Raw genomic sequence first — 24822 nt, 5'->3', positions numbered from 1 at the left:
TTGTGCTATTTCTGTGTCAAATAAATAAATAAAATCTTAAAAAAAAAAATCGATTCCATGGGAGTATCTTTTCCCCCTGAGAAAATGTTCTTTGAGCAAGTCGAGTGCGGGTGAACAGAGTCCCTTACGGTCCCCGTGCCTTGTTTCACCCTTGGGCTGGTACCTGGTGCTTTAAAAACGTGTTACAAGGCTTCCCGCGTGTCTGCTCCAAGAACGAGCCGTCGAAGGCTTTCAACGCGGGCTCGTGCCAAGCCTGGGTGGAAGGACTTACACGAGGTTCCGGCGAGGAAAGCGAAGAGCAACCGTGGCGAGCACAGGGCACGCCTGTGCACTTACGGGAGGGCTACTTTGGCTTTTTTTCAAGATGTTCCTTCAAGAAAAAAAAAAAAAATGCTGACGACGGCGATCTAGTGAGACCGGAGATCTGGGGTGACTTTCGGGGTGCTGCCCCTCCCCCGCTTCTCTGTGCTCTCCCCACGACCGTGCAGTCCCGCACAGCCACAGCGGGCTTTTTCATTCTGCGGCCCCGGGGCGGTCTGCTGCCTCGTCCGGCGGGAGCCCGGTGAAGGCTCGCGGTCAGGACATTTTTCACCCGGAGTACAGGAAGCTCCTGAGTCCCCGGCTGCCAGTTCGGTCACTGACTGACTCCAATCCCACACTCTTGACCGTCACGAACCTAACGCTCCCGGAACCCGGCAACCGGGGGCTTGGACGCAGCGGAGCACAATAGTTAACGTACCCCTCACCCCGCCGCGAGGCCCGGCCGAGAGGCGGAAGTTGAAGGTGCTGACGCTACTGGGGGAATTTTGCCTCGATGGCACCTTCCTGTCCGCGGCTCCGCCTCCGCCGGAGGGGCTCGGCTCCGGAATTCAAGATGGAGTCGCTGAGTAGAGCTGGGCAGGAGATGAGCTTAGCGGCCCTGAAACAGCACGACCCCTACATCACCAGCATCGCAGACCTCACGGGCCAGGTCGCTCTGTACACCTTCTGCCCCAAGGCCAACCAGTGGGTGAGTGCGGCCAGGCCGCGGAGGCCGGACGCCGCCTCTTAAAGTGGCAGCGCGGACTGTCCTGGGTTGGGGGCGATTCGGGAGGCCAGGGCGGCAGCGGGGAGGCCAGGGACTGAAGAAGAGACTGGCCTGTCCCTGAAGGGTGTCAGAGGCGCCGGGAATTGGGGAGAAGAGCGAGAGAAGTAGGCCCAGGACGTCTAGGGGGAAAAGCCGATAGAGGGAAGGATTGGAGGAGGATCAGTCCCTTGGGGTTGGGTCCGGAGACCTGGGCGATATGCCTTCTTTGCAGACGTGTTGGTGGACGAGAACGGTGGGAGTCCGAAAGATACCCGAAAGATTGTGTTTGAAGCCGTGAGGGGTGTTCGATAAACTACATATACGTAATCTATAAAAGTAAACACCGTCCTCTCCCCCCAACAGGCACGTAAATAAGAGCCCCCTTCATAGGGGTCATTTGGATTTAAAGCTTGAAATCCAATTAGTTTCAATTCTTGGAAGAGGGGTGGTGGGGATAAGTCCGGCTTTTATTGGACTACACTGTATTCCAGAGTTTTGGAAAAGATTTCAAGGCACTTAGGGAAAGGGCTTCCATGTTAATTGGATTCCCTTGAAACCTTTGGAAAAGAGACCCTGTAAATGTGTTTCGTTCCAGCTGTGCTGCTGGTGATGTCCCCTCTGAATGCTCCCTCTGGACTAAGTACTTTTTGGGGTTTGGTTTTGTTTTGTTTGCACGGGATGGGGTCCGAAAAGTTACATTGGGTTTGTTCTCTGACTTGTTGGCCCCTGATTAAAAGTAACATAATTTCCAGTTTTCTAGTAATTAACCCTCCATAATTTATTCATTCAGCTCTAGGCTTTACTTTTGGCAAATAATCTGTGGATATTTGGTGGGTTGAGTTCATAAATGAGTAACACGCACATTTCAGTAAAAAAATGAAATCCTTATACTAACAAAACCCTGAAAGATTATTGTATGTAATACGTTCTTTATGGTATAAAACAGATACATCGATTATATTTAGACTAATTCTGTGAAAATCATTTGATGTTTATAAACAATTCAGATGAGAGCTTTCAGAATCCTCTTGCTTTATCTTCTTTCTTTCACCTCCTGGAAGAGAAGGAGGTTTGGAAAGCCACGAAGAACAAAATTACAGATTTTTTTTTTTTTTAAGTGTAGCTGTTTTAGACATTGCCTTAGTTTGAATTGTTCTGAATCATTTTTCTTTATTTGGTCTGCATATAAATTTGTGAGATATGAATTGCAGACAAATGGTGAAGACTTAGGAACAAGAACTTTGGACTAACAGACTTTTAATTCTAGTTTTCCACAGACTTTCAGTATTGTTGAATTTAAATTGTAGAGTCCTGGTCTAAATATGAAATACTAGTTATAATCATCTGAATTGAAAAATAAGCTGCCATTTTTTTGTTCATTTGAATAATGGCACATAGCGCATAACCTAACTCTTTTGTATCTTTATTTTACAGTGAGTTGTAACTTTGCACAGTTTTGTGTGTGAGCAAGTTTTCTTTCACTGTGAGACCATTGATTGCCACGCTTTTTATACTAAAATTTTACATTTGAAAGGCAAGAAAAGGCCTATGAATCCTTAGGAAGGAAAAGTTTTAAGATGATATTTAAGGTAGAGCAATACTCTCAATATGATAAGTATTTTTTAAATGTTTATATCCCAACAAACCCAATTTTGAATGACTAGCATTTAAAGTTTTCTAACAGTTTGTTGATTGCATTAAAATATATAGGTTCAATCCAAGCTGTGAACTACTGTGGTTATTTGGAGTTTTTAAAAACACTGTATGTGTTTAAAACCTAAATCCACTTGTCACAGCAAACAAAAGATAATATGAGTTCGATTTTTAATCAAAATGTTTCATTTAGGGGCGCCTGGGTGGCTCAGTGGGTTAAGCCGCTGCCTTCAGCTCAGGTCATGATCTCAGGGTCCTGGGATTGAGCCCTGCATCAGGCTCTCTGCTCAGCAGGGGGCCTGCTTCCCTCTCTCTCTCTCTCTGCCTGCCTCTCTGCCTACTTGTGATCTCTTTCTGTCAAGTAAATAAATAAATAAAAAATCTTAAAAAATGTTTCATTTATGCTTAAAATTTTTAATTATTTATGTCCTACAATAATTAGCTTAAAGCAGAGTATAGCTTCAGTTTTCATGATTGTTCAACAAAGTTCTAAGAATAAAAACTGTTTGACAATATTTAACAAACCACAAAATTTGCCATTCATAAAACTATACCAAAATTGCCAAATGATGAAACAAACTATCCTAGAAGATAACGTCCCCCCCGCCCCCCGCCATACTTTGATAAACTTTAAAAGTGAAGGAATTGCTGTACACAGAAGCTTGGCTTTAAAATTTAAAAATCTGGATAGGACATTTTAGCTTTACAAAGGGAAAGTGGGGTTCCTGGGTGGCTCAGTTAGTTAGGGGTCCAACTCTTGGTTTAGGCTCTGGTTATGATTTCAGAGTTGTGAGAGTCTGCTTGATATTCTCTCCCTCTCCCTCCCCACTGCCCCTTCCATATGTGTGCGTGTGCTCTCTCTCTCAAATAGTCTTCAGAAACCGTGGGGGGGGGGGGGGCTAATTCTAAGTTTTTGCCCCCTAAAATTTTAAGGAGAAAAATGCTGCAGATAACAGACATGTTGCTGGACCAAACATTGTATATACATTAGTATGCAACCCAAGCATAGAAAGGATACAAAAGAAACTAGTAACAGTAGTTTGTAGAGTAAGAGACTTACCTGACCTGTTCTAAAGGGACTAATTTTAAAATAAGCAATTTCATCTTACACATGAAGTATTTCTCCATTAGGACCATTTGGGGTTGGATTATGGGGGAAAAAACTAATCAAGTCATTTCTGTTATAGGAGAAGACTGATATAGAAGGGACCTTATTTGTATATCGAAGGTAAGCTTTAAAAAAAAATGATGCTTATGTATTTTTAATCTAATGGTGAACAGTGTTATATAAAGTGGTTCAGCCCCATTTTGGAAACCTTCCTGCCTGACCTTCTTCATCCATTTCTAGCTGTGAGATCTGAACCAAGTTATATCCTTTCTCTGAGCCTTCCTGTGATTCAGAATAAACAGAACTAGAACTTACTTAGGAACTAGCAAAACTGTGTCAAAATAGAAAACATTTTCTAATAATGAGTAAGTCTAAAACAGATGTGTTTCTTACTCCCCCTGTATTAAAAATGTATAAAGAGAGAAAAACATAATACATAAACTAACTCTATAAAATAATGTAGTTGAAAGGTCAGTCTCTCTATTCTGTATTTATTAAATGAGTCATCTTCTTATGACTCTGGTTCTGTCCCCTTTCTGAACCTCTCCCCACAAAAAAAGTTCTGGATTGTACAGTGTCTTTAGTGATGTGTCATCTTCGTTTGAGAGTCCTTTAGAAAACCTGGTTTATTCAGTTGATGCTTTTTATTTTCAACTTTTCTGTGACTTAATTATCTAAAATGTGATTGGTTTGCAAATTGCAGCTTTTGTTTTTGTTAGGTGCCTTTTGTGTCCTAACTTGTACTAACAGAAAAGGATAGTCATAGAGTTCCTTGGTCTTGGGCTCTACCTTAGGTCTTGCTCTGACTACAGCAGGTTCCTTCCCATGGTTTCTAAGTTTAGAGATTCAGCAGGAATTATTACTGACATCTGGTCCTCCCCACTTCTTCTTCTTTTTTTTTTTTTTTTGTACTATGAGTTACCATTTCAAGATTACCTTCTATATTGATGGTAATTAACAAGAATTTGTCAGATATTCCTCTAAATTTTGGCATGCAGCTTTGAGATCTTGTCTAAAAACATCGTTTTCTTCCTTTAAGTGCTTTGATACTACATAGTAACTATAGGAGCTCATCATTCTTTGCCAGGGTGCCTTTACCCTTCACCTGCTTAATTGTTCTTTATTACCGCTATAGTAATCTCTAGAAACTCATCAGTTCTTGTTAGAATCTTGGTATCTATGATATTAGGAAAATATTTTCCCGGCCTCACTGTTAAATAGTATAGTACATCTCCACTGGTTGTAAAAAATACAAAATTTAGTATAATAAATGATTTGGCTTAATTAAATTCATGGAGGCTTACATAGTATTGATCCTAATAAAAGGAAAACAAAGAACTCTTTGGGAAATGGGAGAACATTTTATGTACTTTGGATAAAGGTGTGCCACAATGTCAGAATATTGTTTTGCCAGAGACCTTAGTGTACAAAAAGCCTAGATTTGGAGTCCGAAAACCTAAAGCTCAATTCTGGTCACATTATTTGTGTGACTTTGGACAAAGGCTTTAATCTTTCTGAGTTTATTTCCTAATTTGTAGAGTAGGATTCTCAAATCTCCCTGTGTACAGAAAAGGGATTGAGAAACTACTAAGTATTGCATGCATGTGAAGATCATGTACTAATTCACTCTGGTATGAGAACCAAGAATCATGTACTGAATCACCCTGATATGAGAACGAAGGATGTTTGTTATCATAGGATTCAAGGCATTTTCTCTCTTAACTCAGGAGAACTATAGAAAGACTTATTTGGTGTAAGAAAAAAGTCATGATTATAATGGTGGACAGTCATTATTAAAACCAGGTCTGTACTGTGTTTAAAATAAGCAATATTTTTGTTGAGCAACTGTTTATTAAACATCTGCTAGGTATCTGTCTTGGCGCATATCTGAAAAAAATAAGCCAAAAATCCCAGTTTTCATGGAGTTTACATTCTAGTGAAGAAAGACAAGTATGAAAAATAAGTAAATGGTATGGAAAAAAAGAGAAGAGAGTTGGAGGTGTTGAACTTGAGAGCAGGCTGGGAGCCTGAGAAAGGATAGTTCTCCAGGGTCATTGAGAAAGTGACATTTGAGGAAAAGCCTGTGGAGGGTAAGATAATTAGATTCTGGGCAAGTGGTCCAGGCAGAGGGCTTTAGGTGGAAGCATACTTGTAGGGAGAGTGATGAGCTCAATGTGGCTGGAGCAGAAGCAAGGGGAGAGGCAGATGAGATGAAGGTGAGGAGGGCACCTATCAGCCAAGGCTTTGGTGGCATTAGTAAGGGTATTGGCCTTTTCTCTGGGGAACTAAGTCCTTAGAAACTTCTGAGAAGAGGAGGGGTATGATCTGACTTTAACTTTTTGTTTACAATTTTGAGTGCCAACAATATTGTATAATGTGGTAATATTCTTATTTGAAATGGAAATAAAGAAGTAGATAACATTTCTGCAAATGAAACGGTGACTACAGGTGTTTTTCTTCTGTCAAATCTAAGGTCAGCCTCACCTTACCATGGTTTTACCATTGTGAATCGACTGAATATGCACAATCTGGTTGAACCAGTGAATAAAGATTTGGAATTTCAGCTCCATGAACCATTTCTTCTGTATAGAAATGCAAGCTGTGAGTATATCAGTTTTATTATAGTTCATACATTTACAATTTAAATTGAGTGACTTTAGTTTCTATCATCATGTTATTTTTGGAGTTCCAAGTTACAATGAAAAATACAGGAATGCCTGGGTGGTTCAGTCAGTTAAGCATCTGCCTTCAGCTCATGTCATGATCCCCGGGTCCTGGGATCAAGCCCCACATCAGGCTCCTTGCCCAGCAGGGAGCGTGCTTCCCCTCCTGCCTATTGTTCCCCCTGCTTGTGCATGCTCTCTGTCTCTCTGAGAAATAAATAAAATCTTTACGAATATATTTTTATCTGTACTCTTAGGTTATAAATGAGTCCTAGATCAAATCTTTTAAATTAGGCTTCTAAAATTGAAACGCTCATATATACAGTAACTTTTTATATTGTTTTAGTTAAATATACTCTTCCATATAATAGCAATACATCATATTCCTGTTGGCTGTTTTACAAAAATAAATTTCATCCTTTGTTTTGGTTGGACACTGCATTATTGGCTGTCCATGCCCCTGAGCAACAGAACTTAGTTTGAGAGATACAGGATGGGGACTGATATATTTATCCACAGAGGAAGTACTATCTTTACCCTGGTTGTGGTATTTTTCAGTCTGTTTATTGAGTGTCTACTGGGTACAAGTTCTGGGCTGAGAGCTACTTTATCTTAATGTTAATGATATGATAACCTATGTGGGGCAGGCAAGCAGTTAAGGGAGCTGAGACTCAGAGGTGGCAGCTCCCCTGTTGGAGAGCAAGAATCGTAACACTTTTCTCTGTTCCTTAGTTCCATGGTCCTTTCAGGCATTTTACAGACTCTTGAGAATGGTTGCATGCAGTCCACAAAGCTAGAGTGGCCCTTTCAAAAAGTTAGAAACCAGTGGGGGGGTGGGGAGATACTAAAAAGTATCCTCAATTACTGTATTTCAGTATGGATGTTGAAGGTATGAGTGTTTGAGGACAGAAGAGAGACTGTTTGGCCCTGACTGTGGGTAGATCCGACCTAGTTACAGTAGTAGAGCGACCATAACTATTATCCAAGGAGATTGCTGGAGAAATGTTACTTCTCACATAAAAAGGAAAAGTTACTACAAAAAATTAAAAAAGGAAAAGTTACTGTTTGGATTTCACTTGACTAGAAGGTAACTGGTACTGGAGGAATGTCTTTGGTGTAAAATATAAAAAGCTCTGGAAATTATGCCTCTTTTAATTCCCTGAATGAGGAATGGTGAGTTCTGTTTCAGAGCCAGAAGCCCCAAATCCTTCTCCACAGCTCACTTTTAAGTATTTAAGTGAAATAGTCTCTTGATTTTTTCAATGAACTGTTGTCCAGATAATTCCTTTCTGAGATTTTAGTTTCTGGGGGGCATATTAGAAATACTTTTTGTACCTATAATTCAGAGGGATTTATTTAAACTAATATTACCTTCAGATGGCAGTTTTGTTTGTGCTGAAATTCTGTTGAAGGGGAAATTCTGCAGAGGAACATAGTTCCAATTTTTTTTTTTTTTTTTTTTTTAAGAAAAATTGATTTAATTCTGCTCTTTACTACCGGGAAATTAATCTAGCTATTGCTTCTAAGAAAAATTTGATTATTAAAGTAGTCAGGAAAATTATCAGAGACCCATGGATTCACTTACTATTTAGCATAAACCTGATGTTAATCATAGTATTTCTTTAACAAGCAAAGGTTCCTTTGAAGTTGAAAATGCAACATAACCCAAATATAATTAAATCACGACTAACCAAAATTTAACTTATTGGGCTCAATTATCTGGAAACATTTCTATAGTCCATGTGTGGAAGAAATGAAAGGAAATTATAAGAAGACAAGCTAATATTAGGTTTCATTTTATAAGAATCTATATCTTGAGCATAACCGGGGTCAGCATAAAAGTGTCAGTTTTCTTTAACTTTAACCCCAGTATAGTCTCATAGAATAATTTGTTGTCATGATATGACCTGAAATCATTTATTATGTTAATCAGAATATTCTTGAGCAGAAAGGTACATTAATACATTTTATTTAGGAAGCTTTTCATTAAGTTAAAGCAGAGGTTTCCTTAGTTGAACAGAAAACTCATTTAACCAAGGTTGTCCAGTTTCCTTGTTAATTGAGGCACTGAATCATCTTCTAGGGGGCCATACAGTTTTTGGTATTGCTAATTAGAGATTCAAGAACACATCAGCTTGCTTTCAGACTAGAGAAGGGCCTGAAAATGTCAAGTACAACACTGTGGGTGTATTAGAAACAATCTACAAGAGGAGCTTGGGGAAGGTATTTAAGGGAACAGCTGTATGGGGAGAAGTGACAAGGCAGCATAGAGTGATTCTGGGAGTGAAGGCCTCTCTCGAGTGTGTTTTGTCAACCTAGTCTTAACTGTGGAAAATAGTCTTGTCAGGTCTGCAAGCTATTGAGTTGTTAAGGGATTTGTTCTTTAAACAAAAAGTTAATTAGTGTCTGAGTGTGTACACAGGTAATTATACCTGATTCGGTAGCTGCCCTTCTGTCGTTTTCTTGAGGGAAATACCTCTAAGACATCTGACCCATTTTGCTCACTGTACCTTCAGATCCAGCTTCTTTCACTCAAATCAATTTTTAGAGTTAATAGGAAATCGAACTATAATTTTTTCTAGTTCTGATTGTTCTGTTTTGATTTCATTTTTTAGTTTTTATTTATATACCACCTCCCCCAAAGGGAAAGGTAAAATCTTAAAGAGAAAATGCTTACACTAGCCAAGGGCTTAGGTTTAGTGATTCTTTTGAATATTTGGAATCAGTATGTTTTCATACTGATAGAGGGTCTTTTGGCAGCCAGGAGACCCTTATAGGGCTTCAGCGAGGGTTGGGAAGACTGCAGATTCTGTAGTTAATTAAGCGAAAGTGTAGTTCCTAACCCGTTATTTCTGACTTATATTGAGGAAACAAGAGTCCCAGAGAAGTTAAGAAACTTGCTCAAGAATCACAAAGATTGTAAGTGACATAGGCAGAATTCAGATAATCTTCGAACCCCATGTTCTCTCTACTTGGCTGCCACAATAAAATTACTTACTTCGTCAATCCACATTCTAGAGTGATGCTGACCTGTACTGCTCTGCCATAGTGGAAATGCTCTGTATCAGCCCCATCCCAAAGAGCAGCCACCAGCTATATGTGACTATTGAGCACTCAAAGTGTGGCTCATGTAACCAAGAAATTTTCTTTTCTTTTTTAGTTTATTTAATCAGTTTGCATTTAAGTAGCCATATGTGGCTAGTGACTACCGTATTGGAACGTGGAAGTCTAAAGCATGAACTCCTGCTTACACACAGCCTTTTCTTGTGCCATACCTGAATTGAACAAGCACGTGGGGAGCTTTGGATTCGATTTTTATGCCTCTTGTTTAGTCATTCGTTTTTAAAATTTATAAATGACTTCTAGATATGAAAACTGCAAAAGATATCCCTGAGGGGGGCTTTGCCATGGTAACAGTCTTTTGGCATGCAGTTTAATTTTCAGAAAAGAATTCTATTCTAGGCTTTGCCATTTTGGGGCTGTAACCTTGGATAAATCACGTAAACCACTGATCTGACCTACTTATTTTAAAAGGGCATCATATACGTGAGGGTATTTTGTCAGGCACTTACAAATATAAAATATTACAGTGTGTGTCTCCATCTTGGACCCAAGCCAAATGATCTTTGTAGTAAGAAAGTCATAAGGATTTTAATATTGTCCAGGTACTCTTATGACCCAGGCCTGTAGTGTCCTTATTCCTTTCCCTTCTGACTAGCACCATGACAAGCTGGAGACTCTGTTTATCATTATAGATACTATTTTCAGAATTTTTAAGGGCCATTACTAGGCAGCATGAGGGATGATAAGTTGAAAATATATACATGTTAAAAATGAGAGATCTTACAGTGTACAGATTTTTAAAAACTCAATAGCAGGGGCACCTGGGTGGCTCAGTGGGTTGGGCCTCTGCCTTCGGCTCAGGTCATGATCTCAGGGTCCTGGGATCGAGCCCCGCATCAGGCTCTCTGCTCAGCAGGGAGCATGCTCCACCACCCCCACCCCCCCCACCTCCGCCTGCCTCTCTGCCTCCTTGTGATCTCTGTCTGCCAAATAAATAAAATCTTTAAAAAAAAAAAAAAAACCACCAAACTCTCAAGAGTAGCAGTTCTAATCAGTGGGGCATGGTGTTTATTTTGATCAGTATACTGGAATACATAGCACCCTCCCAGCTAAAACTTTGTATTAATGTAATGATGTTTAGTTTGTGGACACTTCTCCCTAAAAAACATTGATGATAGTTTTAATTTTATCTCTGATTAGTTGAAGAGACATCTTTTTTTGCTCTTTAAACATACGCATTACATCAATCTGGTGATCTTCTGTTTTCATTTGTAAAGAAAATCCATTTTACTTACTGCATTATAAAATCATTCTTGGGAGACTCTGAACTTCTAGGACTTCTGTGGCCGTCAAAGAAAATATCCTTCAGCTCCTGTCTAGCAGTGTCATGACAGGAAGTCTTTCTCCTACAAACATTTAGAAATGCTGTATAAAATTCTAAATGGATAGCTTAGTCAAAAAGAGAATAGGGACATTTCAGCGGGCCAACATCAGAGTGAAAACTGAAAGCCGAAGTGAGAAGCTTATAAACCAACACTGGCTGCCAGCTATTAGGGGTTCCTAGGTATGGAGCTCTCCTTCATAAAAGGATCTCATGACAATTACATGGAGTCAGGGGACGACAGGGTCTTGAGCTCTCATGGGTGGAGAAGTGGAGCTGAGACCCCATACATACATACAGCCCAGCCCCCTGATTAGCTGCATATTAATTAATTAGAAAGATACCAGCCCACCAACCAAGAAGGATGAGGCAAGCTTATCTATCTTAGTATGGGCTATGGGTAACAGGGAAAATGTCTCCCCTGAGTAATTATAAACATGTGCTTTCTCAAAGAGATTTGGCATTCAGGTTATACCATTCACTCAGTATAATTTCTTACCCAGGCCAAAAAGTTAACATAAAAATTGATCCTCAGCTGGTGAGTATTCTAGGACACCTGGCAAAAGCAAATGCAAAATCCTTCTAGGGAGACACCAGATTGCTTGGGGATCATTGACAAGCCTCATGGTCCAAAATTACTAAATACACAAAATTACTAAATATACAGGAAATAATTCACAATCAGTGAAAGGCAGAATACAACAAAAGCAGGGTTAGCCAACCACTCCCCAAAATTTTAGCTAATGAAATGATCAGATACAGACTTTAATGGATGTAAATGTCAGATGTAGATTATAAGAAAAGTGACAGGTAGATTTGAAAAATAACCAAGTCGAATTTCTAGAAATTAAAATTTCAATTCTTGAAATAAATTTTCTACCTGGAGTCAGCAGTTAATTTGGTTTTGTTTTTTTTGTTTGTATTTTGATTAAGTTAATTTTTATTAACATATAATGTATTATTTGTTTCAGGGGTACAGGTATGTCATTCATCAATCTTACACAATACACAGTGCTTACCCCAACACATGCCCTCCCCCATGTCCGTGACCCAGCCACCCCATCCCTCCCTTCCCCTCCCCTCCAGCAACCCTCAGTCTGTTTCCTGAGATGAAGAGTCTTTTATGGTTTGTCTCCCTCTCTGGTTTCATCTTGTTTCATTTTTTCCTCTCTTCCCCTGTGATCCTCTGCCTTGTTTCTCAAATTCCTCATATCAATGAGATCATATGATAATTGTCTTTCTCTGACTGGCTTATTTCTCAGCAGTTAATTTGTAACAACAGAAAGGAGAATTGAGGAACTGGAAGAGACATCTGAGGGAATTAACCAGAATTCATCCAAGAAAGGAAAGGAATGGAAAATATGATCAGGAGGGTAGAATTAGAAAGTCTAACACATAATAGGGAAGAATTTTCAGAATGATAAAATAGATTTGGGAGAGATAGTATTTGAAGAGATTTAGAACTAAAAATTTTCTAGAATATTCAGAAGTCATAAATCTCAGATTTGGGCAGTAGGATAAGACACCAAGCATAGTAAGTAGAAAGAAATGCACAAAGAGACAGAAGCAACCAAAGGGTCCTTGAGATTGATTATTTATGAGGAGCACCAGTAGGACTGACAGCATATTTAGTTGCAGCTACTGTTTGGAAGACAAAGGAGTAAGAGGACTGAGGGAATTAATTCAGTTCAATAATTAGGAGAACAAAATTAATGCAACAAAATTGAAATGAATTTTCAAAGAAAAACAACTTTTGCCTCTAGCGGCCCCTTGCTGTAGGTGCTTCTAAAGCAGCACTACCCAGTTACAGTAGCCGCTAGCCACCTGTGGCTGTTGAAAACGCTCTTAATGCAACTGAATTCTTAATCATATTTAATTTGGTTCAGAAAGAAGAACATTGTGGGGTTCTCAGGTGGTTCAGTCAGTTAAGCAGCCGACTCTTGAGCTCAGTTCTTTTTTTTTTTTTTAAGATTTTATTTATTTATTTGTCAGAGAGAGAGCACAAGCAGGGGAAGAGACAGGGAGAGGGAGAAGCAGTCTGCCTGCTGAGCAAGGAGTACAGTGAGGTACTCAGTCCCAGGACTCTGGGATCACAAACTGAGCTGGAGGCAGATGCTTCGACTGAGTCACCCTCAGCTCAGGTCTTGAGCTCAGGGTTGTAAGTTCAAGCTCTGCCTTGGGCTCCATGCTGTGGAGCCCACTTAAAAAAAAAAAAAAAAAGAAGAAATTGAGCACAGAAGAAAGAAATGAAGTTTACAAACAAATGAGCAAATGATTTACTTTGTTTTAAATCAAAATCAGCATGGACTATGTAAGACAGTGAAATGACTAGTCTGAGTAGAGGTGTTTAAAAGGTGAAGGAAAAATACTAGACACCAACAGCATCAGGTAAAAGCTCGTCAGACCTAAAGCATCCCGCAACCAGGGTGAGAATAGATAAATTGATTAACCATAGATTTAAATCAAGCTGTGTATGTTCAAATGATTCAGGGTAATCACTACAAAACAAAGGAGTCTTAAAACCAGTACAAACCGGGGCGGCAGCAGGCGGGGAGTGACTGAACACCGTAGGAAATAGCCCAATATAAAATGGCAGAAATAAGTAACTAGAACAAAATGTCAAGTGAGCTAAAGTAGCCAATTAAAAGACATTCTGGGACTGGATGAAGATACAGAATTTGTGAATAATGTTTTCAAAAAATGTAAAACTCAGAAACCTGGAAAAATTGAAAGTAAAGGGATAGAATGCAGTATATCAGACAAACTGTTAACCAAACAAGGCTGCTATAGCTGTGTTAGTCATACATGATAAATTTCAGGTTAAAAACTTAAGGGTGAAAGTTGCCCCCTAATGATAAGAGGAATGAATTTTCTGAAAGATAAAATGATTCCAAGCTGGTACATACGTAGTGTATGTCAGATATACATATCAAAAGTTAAAAATCCCTAATCATCATGGGAGATTTTAGCAGGCCACCTCAGTAATTGATAAAGCAGTTAATTACAAGATACTTAAACAGTACAGTTAAACATGATCTAATGAGCGTATGAACATGATCTAATGAGCGTATGAAGAGTGCTGCCTCCTGCAATTCAAGAATTTGCATTTTTTTCAAATACATATTAGAATTTTATAAAAATTACCATATGTAGGCCTACCAGCCCAAAAAGTTAAGAAAAAAGAGAAATTTGGCTTAAGGTGAAGGAAAATACGCAGATGAGTAGCAATTAACTTCAGAACATAGAAATTGTAGTAGAACAACAGAACAAAATCAGCAAAAACTCCCCTATAACCTGATTGATGGAACAACAATGAAAGGGGGAGCGCATAACGGGCAATATTAGGAATAATATATATATTCTTTATGTGTTGCAACTGAATACAGGCAATACACATTTTTTAAAAGCAAATCACTGTGAAGAGCCTTTTTGCCTATACATTTAGAATTTAGATTATATATACTGTTTCCTAGAAGAAAACTTAGTGCAACAAAACTTATTCAGGAATAAATAGATCTGATACACTCACAAACAGTAAAATGTTGGGTCAGTAGCTTAAAATCTTTCCCATCACATCTGAAGAAAATTCTAAGAGGAATGTCCTATTCAGAAAACGGTATCAGGACAGTTATTCTCCATATAGACTGGCCTCTGAAAAAGCAGATACAGGATCTGTAATTTCTGATTTTATCACAGGACATGTATCTCCACCGTCCACTCTTGTGCAGTGAGGAGATCATGCTTCTCTTACTCACTATTCATTCTCGTAGCAAGCATTTGGCAATCACCTGCTATGAGCACCACACCTTACTAAGTATGTTTGTCCCAGAGGGTGCTTTCCCTTTGATTTCTACTTCTGTGGGCACCTCTTTATGACTTAATTGGGAGAGATCCCAAGAGCATTCTATAAAGGGTTTTTAAATTTTTTTTTAGGTTTAAAACAAAGTTGATTGAGTGAAGAGGGAGGGGACCCGAGAGGGTTGCCTCTGTAAAGGCTTCTGAACAGGTTTTTTTAAATCCAAAATTTGGTACATGAATCAACAAAAAAGTAAAAGCAAGCAAAACTGGTTTTTCTCTTTGTTATAGCTACACAGTGTGCATTGTAACTTGGTTAATTGAAGCTATTAAAGTAAAGGTTTGTGGTCCCATTAAGCTCTATAAAGTAAATTCTGGCATTTGATGATTTCCTTTTGCAAAAAGTATTTCAGTATTGTCTTTTACTTTGTTTTAAACAAGCAGACTGATTATTTAACTTAGACATCATATTCAGTGATATTTATTGAATTTATTGAATTGTTATTTATCTGTCATTTACCAAGTACTCCGTCAAGCGCTATACCATTGTGATAAAACTGTTGTGTACTTTTAAAGAATTTTAGTTATCTTTTTAGTCCTGAAGTTCTGTTGTATTTTCTTAGAGAATTACAAGCAGAAGTCATTAAATTATGTTAGAACTTCAGGTAGCGGTGAAGATTTTTAATGAACTATGTTACTATATTAATTCCAATGCTGCAAATATTTATTCCTAAAAGCGCTCTGTTAATTAATGATAAAATTAAGGATTTAAGATTTATGATTAGAAAATTAATCAGCTGTAAATTAGACCAGTACTGGTGAAAATCTGATCCACCAGAAAGACTATGGGGGTATTTACATGTTGGGGTGTTTTTTTGCTGTGTTTTTTTTTTTTTAATCATTTTTAGCAGCAACACTGATCCATTAATTAGAAGGAGTGTACAGTACAGGTTTTCTTTCCTCAAACCTACTCTCTCCTTAGACCAGTGTATGATTGTGGTTTTAGCCAAAAAAATAACAACATTATTTTACTTTATATACATGTTAGACTTGGCATTTTTTTTACTGAAAGAAACAAGGACAGTTGTTGTGTTGCCTTAAGGCATAGATCTCCCACTGAATACCACTTTTCATATTTTTAAATGTTTTCTATAATCCTAAAGTACTTCTGAAAAAATGAACAAAGTATATTGTCCTATAACCTGCTTAACAACAAATCACTGTAACAAGCAACTGAAAATAAAAATATTATTACTATTTAATATTTTTAAGAACTTACCTCCAAAAGCCTGTGAGAAGTACCCCTTTGTTTCCACTTCACTTACAACTTTTCCTTTATATCGGGCATCAGTCTCTTGATAGAGAACATTTTTAATTAAAATTAGATCACTAGAAAAGGCAGGGTGATTCATTTCCATAGTGTTGAAAATGCAGCTGCCAGATGGAAAGTTTTAGTAGAAGAAATATTGTAGTGTGTATTTTCTTTTTTTTTTTTTTTTGGTCTCTGCTTGCCCTTTCTCAGTTCAAGGGCAAGACTCAGAATAGTAGAGATGGCAGGTGGCTATTGGCATTTGCACACATCTTCAGACTTAAAGCACAGAGCAGGAAATGTCCTTGCAAGAGAAGTTTACAATTTGTCAAGTCAAAAAATGTGACTTCTACCTCCAAACTAAAAGAGGAATTTATAAACAATTTTAAAAGCTCCACAGTCCTTTCTCTGTGATCTTTGAATCCAGCACAGTGCTGCTTGGCCAGCCTGGAGAAAGGCAGTCTTCGACCAGCAGCAACAGCACTGCTGTGGTTGGTGTGACTCTGCTATCAGTGTAGGAGAAAGGATCTGTGGCAACTGCATTAATCTGGCCTTCTGGACGAAGATAAGGAAGGAGCCTTGCTGTTGCCACGTTAGTAGACTGAAGAGGTAAAAACACCATGAAAACATAGAGTGACTTGGACTCCAGGGCTGACCTGGTGGTGTTGTCAGGTCAGAAGTTTCAAATATCTGTATGGCTTTCTATCTACTACAGGCCACTGTGGAGTGTTCTAGGAGAACCTATAGTTGAACCTCTACCAGGTACCTTCTGGTTAGCTTTTTTTGGAAGTCCATGAACATTTCCAATTTCCAAAGCAGATTCTTTTCTCTGGCCTTAACTAAGTACTGCTTTTATTCCCCCTAAAGTAGTGTTGTCAGGTAGAAAGGAATTTTACTTTTTTCTGTATATGTGGTATTACCCTAATTACAAATGTTTTAAAAGTTAGCAATGCAGGGGCGCCTGGGTGGCTCAGTGGGTTAAGCTGCTGCCTTCGGCAGGGGTCATGATCTCAGGGTCCTGGGATCGAGTCCCACATTGGGCTCTCTGCTCAGCAGGGAGCCTGCTTCCTCCTCTCTCTGCCTGCCTCTCTGCCTACTTGTGATCTCTCTGTCAAATAAATAAAAAATCTTTTAAAAAAAAAAAAGTTAGTAATGCATGCACCATTTATCTCTTTTAAATAACGTTTTCTGAGAACTCACAAAGGAAAGCAACAATTACATATAGCTAAGTGGCAGAAATGTGTTCTTAATGCGTATAAATATAAGTTTCATCTTGTGTTTACAAAGTGAAGTTCATTGTGGAGGTAAAAATTGAAAGAGTAACCACTAGTCCAAGAAGATTTGAAGCCCCTGTGGAGTGGGGTGCCCTGGAGGATCCAGGTAGTTCTGAGCTGCTTACAGAGTCACTGCTTCAGGCATGCGCAGTTGTTTTTTTGTTTTTGATTTTGTTTTTAATTAAAAGGAAGGCACGCGATAAGCATTTGCTACCAACATTTTAAAATGAGGATAGTTTACACATACACCTGGATTTCTAGCTTTCCTTCTTGTGAAGGTCTCACAGCACCTTCATCCCTGCAAGCACGGGGAGTCAACTGGCACTCTGGGCGGGGCATGCGCACAGCAGCCTCTCCGATCCCACCACACCCTCATGATCCTTGTGGGCATTTGCCTTACCGCCCAGATTTGGATGATCTCTTAGTAAAATAGCAGAAAACTATGTAGCAGAGAAGTTAGTTAGGAAAAGGAGAGAAAAGAATGTCCCCCTTTTCCTACACCACTGTCTGAACTCTTTCCCAAAGCCCTATGTGTAGATTTTAGGGAGCCCACGACACTCCATGGAGGCCAGGGCCTTCCCACCCTTTACTGTCCCTTGTGATACATAAAAATGATCATTTCTCTGTGGGACACTGGGATGAACAGACCACCAGGGGATGGACAGCTCCAACATTTGGCATACCCATAATCGCTTGTAAGCGCACACACAGGAGAGGCTCTGCCTTAAGGAATAAGTACTGTGTGGCAGTCGGGCAGTCAACCCTACAGTATACATAAAACCCTAGTGTGACTCACTTTTATTGGGGGTTGCCCATTATTTAAGAATAGAAAATTTTTGTACTTAAGAATGAATAGTTGTGATATTCTTGAGTTTACTTTTCTAATTTCCCTCCAAAAATTCAATGATCATTTCATGTGTCTGAATCCTGTACTAAAATCACAGTATTAAAAGGGAGTGTGGAACCAATATTGCCAGTAAACAGTTTCAGACTTGACTTAATTTAGAGAGGGGCACAAATTTTAAAATAATAAACCAGAGAACTTACAGAATAGCATTTTAGAATGTCCTGGCCTATGTCTTTTAATCAATGTTCAGTAAATAAACATTGCAGTGTAAATTTTAGGAAGTGTAGTCTTTCTCTACTATGTTATTAGTGTTCATTGCTGTTTTAAGATGTGTGTTTTGTCCAGAACAGGTCAGCTGCTGAGATAACTGAATCACATTTACCAGCAATATGTACAGATTCATGGAGTTGCCTGTTTGCCTCCTACCACAGTCTCCTGTCAGAATCCTAGGTTGGGTAGACTTTGGCTCCATACACTTTTCCTATATGCATGTGTTCTGCCTTCCACCTCAGAGCCTTTCTCTTCTCTCTCTTTCCAAACCTTTTAATGTTGATATAGAACCTTCAGGCTTATTCTTTTCCTAAAGGAAATGATCTGTCCAGGCAGGGGCATTTGCTTTTTCACTAGCCAAGAGAGGCTTATGTTTATATAATCTATTCCATTTTTTTTTTTTTTTTTTAAGATTCTTTGTATTTATTTGACAAAGACATGGCGAGAGAGGGAACAAAAGCAGGGGGCGTGAGAGAGAGAGAAGCAGGCTTCCGACTGAGCAAGGAGCCCAATATGGGACTTGGTCCCAGGACTCAGGAATCATGACCAGAGCTGAAGGGAGATGCTTAACGAATGAGCCACCCAGGCGCCCCAATCTATTCCACTCTTTTCTTTTTTTCTTTTTTTATTTATTTGAGAGAGAGAGAGAGCATGAGAAGGGGGAGGGTCAGAGGGAGAAACAGACTCCCTGCCAAGCAGGGAGCCCGATTCAGGACTCGATCCCGGGACTCCAGGATCATGACCTGAACTGAAGGCAGTCACTTAACCAACTAAGCCACCCAGGCACCCAATCTATCTCATTCTTATATTACTTTTATAATCAGAAGTATTTTCCCTATGTCTAGAATAAATGTTTTTGTCTATATTCAAAGCACATTTTCTTGTTTTTCTTTCCCGGTATAGGGTATCTTTGTCAGTATCATCTTTAGAAATTTTATAACTCTTAATTCCATTGCCAAAAAGCCTTTATCAAAGCCCTTTTCTGCTTGGCACCATACTGAGAAAATCTCCAACCTCCTCAAATCCTTTTAGAAAGTAGGTCAGATCTAAATAATAAATGAATCAAAAAGACAACATGTGCATGAGAGTGATTCCCAGCTCTGTTTTTGTGACATTTTACAGCATCTCAAGAAGTCTCGGGGATTTTACAAAGGCTCCAAATTAATTTGGGTTTTCTTGATCTTCTGCATGCCATACACCATTCCAGATGAGAAGCAGAGTGAGATTTAACATCAGCTCATAATAGATTGCTAGATCTTCAAAGAGGGCTTTCTGGGGAAATGTAAAACTCTTGCCCTTCAGCTTTTTTAAAATGTCTCAATATTAAATTATCTAATACCTTTAATCTTTGTCAGTCTTGTTTTTCACACTTTCAAAAGACAGTACCATTTAAAAAGGAAAGGAAACATTTAATTTTGGATATTATTTTCAGAATTTTTGTATTTTTCATGGAAGAACAACCTAAAGGTAATCAGTGCCCTACCAAACCCCCTAACCCTTCAGTGACTTGCGTATACAGCACAACTTACTTGGGACAGCTGTTAACACCCACACTATATGATGGGGGTCCAATAACTAAATAGTTTGCTTTCATCTTGAGAAAAGCCATTTATAAATCAGGATGCCATGATTATTTGCAAAATAATACTGTATCGTCAAATTCTTAAATCCTCTGTGCTATAGTTAATCAAGGAAAATTATTTCAGGGTGTTTCAGCAAGTGAATTGTTCCCAGAATGTGTTGGGCCGTAGAGTGGAAGATCTCTTGAGGGAAGAATATGTGGCTTTGGCTCGAAGACAGGTCCTCCGTGATCTTAGCTATCTGGGAACTTGTCTGTCTTTCCTCACCGATGACAGTGACAGGCTCAGGGGCAGCTCCCAGAGCCTTCTTGCCAGTTGCATGAACTGAGCATTTGATACGTTGGCAGACAGAGCTGATTCTTGGATGCGTGTCTGAACCTCTACAGGTCCACTTTTGGCAGAATCGAGTGTGACTCTTATCCTTTACCCATTAAGCTATCGTTATGGCTTCCTTATCTTTATTTCTTCTGCAAACATGCCTTTCAAAGTGTTTGGCTCTTTTTGGCAGTTTATTTGATAATGTACAAGAGTAGAAGGCGGCATGTGTCTTATTTCTAAATTATTGTGCATTTCTTCAAAGGAGAAAAGGAGGATGTAAGTAAAGTATTGTCAACATAAGTTGACAGCTCTATTGGGCTTATTTTGATTATCAATGTGAAATTCTTACTTAAGAGCTGGGTTTGCAACCCGCTATGAAAACATTACTAAGTGCCCCAGTTTAGCCCAGAAAATGTTGTGTGTTCTTCTGTGAGCCTGATTGAATGTGTATCATAAACTTTCTCATCACTGCTTAAGTTGTAGGGGTGTGTCCATTAGAGGAAAACTGGAATCTTGTATTCAGACTCTTGTGTTTTCTATGTTCTTTAGCCGGAATTGAAAGAGGCATATTTAAGGAAAGATGGTTGTGTTTAATTGCCATATATGGAGCCTTCTCAGAGCCCAATCTGATTTATTCTATGTAGGAGCAATGCTTAGCTGCGAGGATTAGGATCATAACTAAGACCCTGTAGAAGATAATGTTTAATAAATATCTCCTCCGTAACAAAGCCTCCTCTGTGTTCCTTGTCAAGGGGCTGTCAAAACTAAATTCAGTCTGTTTACTTACATCATGTAAAATATTCCAGAATTACTCATTATTCATTAGACATTGATTCTGTTTGAAACGTTGGTGGTGTTTTGAAGTTCTGTGACTGGAAGAGGGGCTATGAACCTGGGTCCAAACATGGAAAACTCTTCACAGCAGGCTGAATGACTGCTCAGAAAACCAAAGCCAGCCTGGGTGCCTGGTGGTACTGGCCACAGTCACCTGCAGGACCCATGGTCAGACATGGAGCCCAATAGTCAAGGATGGTTTTAATGAAACCGGAGGGTTTCTCCACCAGAAAAGTCCCCTTATGAACAGGATAGGGAAAAAATTCACATTCATGGTCTTCATTCATAAAATGAAGCTATTCACTCACTCAGTATATCAGTGCTTTCATCCCTCTAGAATGACAGTTGAAAAAAAAAATCCATTTGAACTTTTATTTCCATCAAAAAGGGAACTTTAAAGTTGTGATTTGCCATGAAGTTTTTGGTAGAATAAAATGACCTTAATTCAGAATGAAACAAAATATGTGCCATTAAAATAGCTTTTGTTGTGTACTGAAAACTTTAAGACATAATGGAAGAAATTGAAGAAAATACAAATAAATGAAAAAATATTCCATGCTTCTGGATTGGAAGAATTAAATTGTTAAAATGTCCATACTACCTAACACAGTCCACAGATTGAGTGTGATTTGTATTAAAATTGCCATGCCATTTTCCACAGAAATAGAACAAACGGTCCTAAAATTTGTATGAAACCACAAAAGATTCCCCTCAAATTCTTCTTGAGAAAGAAGAAAAAGCTAGGGCGTCTAGGTGGCTCAGTAGTTAAGCATCTGCCTTCGGTTCAGGTCATGATCCCAGGGTCCTGGGATTGAGCCCCATATCAGACTCCCTGCTCTGCTCATCTGCTTCTCCCTCTCCCTCTACTGCTGCTCCCCCTGCTGTGCTCTCTCTCTCTGTGTCAAATAAATAATAAAATATTAAAAAAAAAAAAAAAAAGCTAGAGGTATCACAATCTCAGATTTCAAGATATCCTACAAAGCTCTAGTAGCCAAAACAATATGATACTGGCACAACATTTGATAACATAGATCAGTGAAACAGAATAGAGTGCCTAGCAATAATCTCACGCATATATGGTCAAATGAATTTATAATAAGGGAGCCAAGAATATACCAAGGGGAAGAGACAGTCTCTTCAATAAATGATGTTAGGGAAACTGGACAGCTACAAGTGAAAGAATGAAAATGGGCTGCTATCTTAAATCGTACACAAAAATAAATTCAAACTAGATTACAGACCTGAATGTAAGACCTGAGACCATGAAACTCCTAGAGGAAAACATAGGTGGTAAGCTCCTGGACATTGGTTTTGGCCATGATTTTTTGGATTTGACACCAAAAGCAAAAAGTAGCAAAAGCAAAAATAAACAAGTGAGATTTTATCAAGCTAAGAAGTTTCTGTGCAACTGAGGAAGCCATCAACAAAGTGAAAAGGCGATCTACCAAATGGAAGATAATGTTTGCAGGTTATATAACTAATATGGGGCTAATACCCAAATTATATAAAGAACTCATACAATTCAATAACAAAAGAACAAATAATCTGATTTAAAGTCAGCAGAGGATCTCAGTAGACATTTTTCCAAAGAAGATATACAGATGGCCAACAGGTACATGAAAAGATGCTCAACGTCACTAGTATCAGGGAAATACAATTAAAACCACAGTGAGATATCACCTCATATATGTTAGAATGGCTGTTATCAAAAAGACAAGAAAGAACAAGTGTTGGTGACAATGTGGGGAAATGTAAACCCTCATGCTCTGTTGCTGGGACTGTAAATTGTTGCATCCACTGTGGAAAACAGTATGGACGTTCCTCAAAATAGTAAAAATGGAACCACCATGATCTGGCAATTCTACTTCAGGGTATATATCTGAAAAAAAGTGAAAACACTAATTTGAAAAGATACATGCACCCCCATGTTTATTATAGCATTATTTACAACAGCCAGAATACGGATACACCTGAGGGTCCATCAGTGGATGAATGGATGAAGAATATGTATATACACAGAACAGAATAATATGCAGCCATAAAAGAATGATTTCTTACCTTTGCAACAACATGGATGGACCTTGAGGCATTATGCTAAATAAAATAAATAGAGAAAGATAAATGCTTTATGATCTCACTTATATGTGGAATCATTTTTTTTTAAAGATTCATTTATTTATTTTTAGAGTGAGGGAAAAGGAGAGAGAAGCATTAGTAGACTCAACACTGAGCATGGAGCCCAACATGGGCCTCCATCCCACAACCCTGAGATGACCTGAGCCGAAACAAGAGTTGGACACTTAACCAGTTGTGCCACTCAGGTGCCCCAGTATATGGAGAATCATTAAGCAAAACAAAACAAAATACAAAAACAAACAAAACAAAAACCAAGCTCATGGATATGGGGAACAGATTTATGGTTGCCTGAGTCAGAGGAAGGGAGGAAGAATGGGTGAAGGGGAGTCAAAAGATACAAATTTCCAGTTACAGAATGAGTAAGTCATGGGGATGTGATATACAGCCTGGTCACTATCGTTAATAACACTTTATTGCGTATTTGAAAGTAGCTAAGAGTAGATCTTGAAAGTACTCCTTACAAGAAGAAATTTTGTGACTGTGTATGGTGCTGGGTGTTAACTGGACTTACTGTGGTGATCATTTTACAATACATACAAATAATTACATTATACTCTTGAAACTAATAATGTTATGTCAGTTATACCTCAATTTTAAAAAAGCTTCTAACTTGCTTTCCCAGTTAATGTATCAATACATATTGATGGATGTTGATAGAGTACAAATAATAGTTATGAAAGGATCTTTAAAGTTTCTTGTTTTATTTATTTATTTAAGAGAGAAAGCCTGAGCAGGGGGAAAGGGCATAGGGAGAGGGACAAGCAGGTTCCCCACCAAGCAGGGAGACTGATATAGGGCTCGATCCCATGACCCAAGCCAAATGCAGACGCTAAACCAACTGAACCACACAGATGCCCCTATTTAAAGTTTCTTGTTCTAGCATTGTATTTCCTATATCCTGTCATTCTTTTATTTATAATTTTAAATTTATTTATACTCTATTTCATGTGTTACTTTAGTCTTCAAGCATAATTGAAGCTCATTAACTTTTTGTTTCTGTAACAAATTTTATGTTATTTCATGTAATGAGGCAGTGGCTGTCTGATGTTAAGACTATTGGCCTACGAATGGGAATACCTGCGTTCCAGCTACAGTTCTAAGGCTTTTAATCTCTGATTTTTAGTAAGCCCCTTAGTCTTTCCATAAAAATACATAATGAGACTTCTCATCCAAACAAGATGGCACAGACTTGTCTCTCCTTGCTTCTCCCTGTTTATAACTATAAAAATCCAGAAAAAGCACAAGAGGCAATTGGGAGAACTCTGAAAGGTAAAAAGAGGAAGACCCAGAACTGGCAAAACAACCCAGCAGTAGGGTCTTAAAACCCTCTCACCCAACAGAGTAAGAGCACCCACATCTGGTATTTGTTGACTTCCAGCCTAGCAACACAAGACAGATCAGGTAGGCTCATTCCCTTCCTGGATCGAGGGGGAGTCCTGCCAACAGTATGAGGTGAGCCCAGGAAAACTGACAGGAAGGATTAGAAGCCCTGTTGGCAGTAAGTGGCCACCAAGGGAGTGCTTTC

At 38.8% G+C, this 24822-nt stretch overlaps 1 protein-coding gene across 2 annotated transcripts in view; it reads left to right on the top strand.

Annotated features, from left to right (window-relative positions):
• The first annotated feature begins 769 nt into the window (after positions 1-769).
• Positions 770-24822, top strand: part of DCP1A (decapping mRNA 1A) — a 58188-nt gene continuing 34135 nt past the window's right edge. The window contains exons 1-3 of one of the 2 annotated variants that reach the window (XM_045991614.1): positions 770-1009; positions 3907-3947; positions 6301-6428. In XM_045991614.1, the coding sequence (XP_045847570.1) occupies positions 815-1009; positions 3907-3947; positions 6301-6428 (364 nt within the window). In that variant the 5' untranslated portion in view covers positions 770-814. Of the gene's footprint in view, positions 1010-3906; positions 3948-6300; positions 6429-13399; positions 13404-24822 lie in introns of those variants that run through there. The other variant, XM_045991615.1, reaches the window with a different exon arrangement.

Source organism: Meles meles, chromosome 20, assembly GCF_922984935.1.
Source record: "Meles meles chromosome 20, mMelMel3.1 paternal haplotype, whole genome shotgun sequence".
NCBI lineage: Eukaryota > Metazoa > Chordata > Mammalia > Carnivora > Mustelidae > Meles > Meles meles.
This window is presented reverse-complemented; position numbering and strand designations above follow the sequence as displayed.